The following is a 1,173-nucleotide window of genomic DNA, read 5'->3' on the forward strand; positions in this document are numbered from 1 at the left end:
TTGTTCAAATAATTGTTATGGGCAGGTTACAATATAAAAAATGTTTGTCATAATCATGTTTTGTAATTATTTGACAGGAGTTTTACTTTGAAACTGTGTATTTAATTTAGTTATAATGCAAACACAATAAAAATTAAACTAAGATTGATAATAATTATCATTTTCATTCATACATTGGTAATGTCTGACTGGGCCTCGTGTCACTTTATGTTCAACAATTGGGCCGTGAGGTCAAAAAGGTTAAGAACTCCTGCTCTAGAACACATTAAAACAAAAGCAATTTATATAAAACAGTTTTACAACAGAACAGCTCCATCTAGTGGACAAACACCGTCACTGCATCAAAACATGAGGAGGTTTTTACCATGTAGTCCGAGGAGGCGATGAACTCCACCGTGGAGTTCTGGACCTCGGGCCTCTTGTGTGGCTCCCCGTAAGACCTCGTCACTGGGTTGTACATAAACTCATCTGGTACTAAACAAACAGAGTAAAAAAAACTGTAGAGAGAAAAAAAAAAACAAGAATTTAAAGCTAAATATTATTTATAGTCTGATACCGTCGTTGACCCGATAGCAGAGGTTGCACTTCCACCGGCGCTGGTCCAGAAAGGTGACRAACGGGTTGATGTAGGTGCGGCAGGAGCGGCAGCGGACGATGGTGTTGGAGGTGATGACCGGCAGCTGCTGCAGAGACGAGGACGGAAAAAGGTTCAGTGTTTTTAATAAAAACAATCCTCCGTTTACGCTTCAGCAGCTGATTAAAGACGCCTTAGTTTCCACGCTCCGGAGGAACGAAAACTTTGACCTGAACATCAGATTTATTGTTTGTTTTCTGGAGGACTTCCTGGTGAAGAGCCTCAGCTGGTTCAACAGAGACCTGAGAAATTCTGTTTTATTTGACCTGAAAACTACAGAGAAAATAACGGTTTTTATAAAAGTACCTGAAACAGGAAGAGARGGTTGACGAGAGCTACTTTCTTGTAAATAATCCTGAGTATCTGATGTTTATTCTCTAAAACGAGGTAAAAACAAAGTGTTTAAATGTGCTGAGCAGAATAATTATAGTTAACTAAAACTAACTAAAAAATGAAAATTGAAATTGAAAAAACATTTTATTTAACTAAAATAACTAAAAACTAATAAAATGAAAAAACGACAACAAACTGTATAATCT

At 37.1% G+C, this 1,173-nt stretch overlaps 1 protein-coding gene across 1 annotated transcript in view; it reads right to left on the bottom strand.

Annotated features, from left to right (window-relative positions):
* Window positions 1-1,173, bottom strand: part of LOC106531447 (protein transport protein Sec24B) — a gene marked incomplete at its 3' end in the record, with an annotated part of 20,606 nt that overhangs the window by 4,657 nt on the left and 14,776 nt on the right. Inside the window, 2 exon segments of the mRNA XM_014027322.1 lie at window positions 365-474; window positions 557-683. Coding sequence (XP_013882776.1) covers window positions 365-474; window positions 557-683 — 237 coding nt within the window.

Source organism: Austrofundulus limnaeus, unplaced genomic scaffold (assembly GCF_001266775.1).
Source record: "Austrofundulus limnaeus strain Quisiro unplaced genomic scaffold, Austrofundulus_limnaeus-1.0 Scaffold635, whole genome shotgun sequence".
Taxonomy (NCBI): Eukaryota; Metazoa; Chordata; class Actinopteri; order Cyprinodontiformes; family Rivulidae; genus Austrofundulus; species Austrofundulus limnaeus.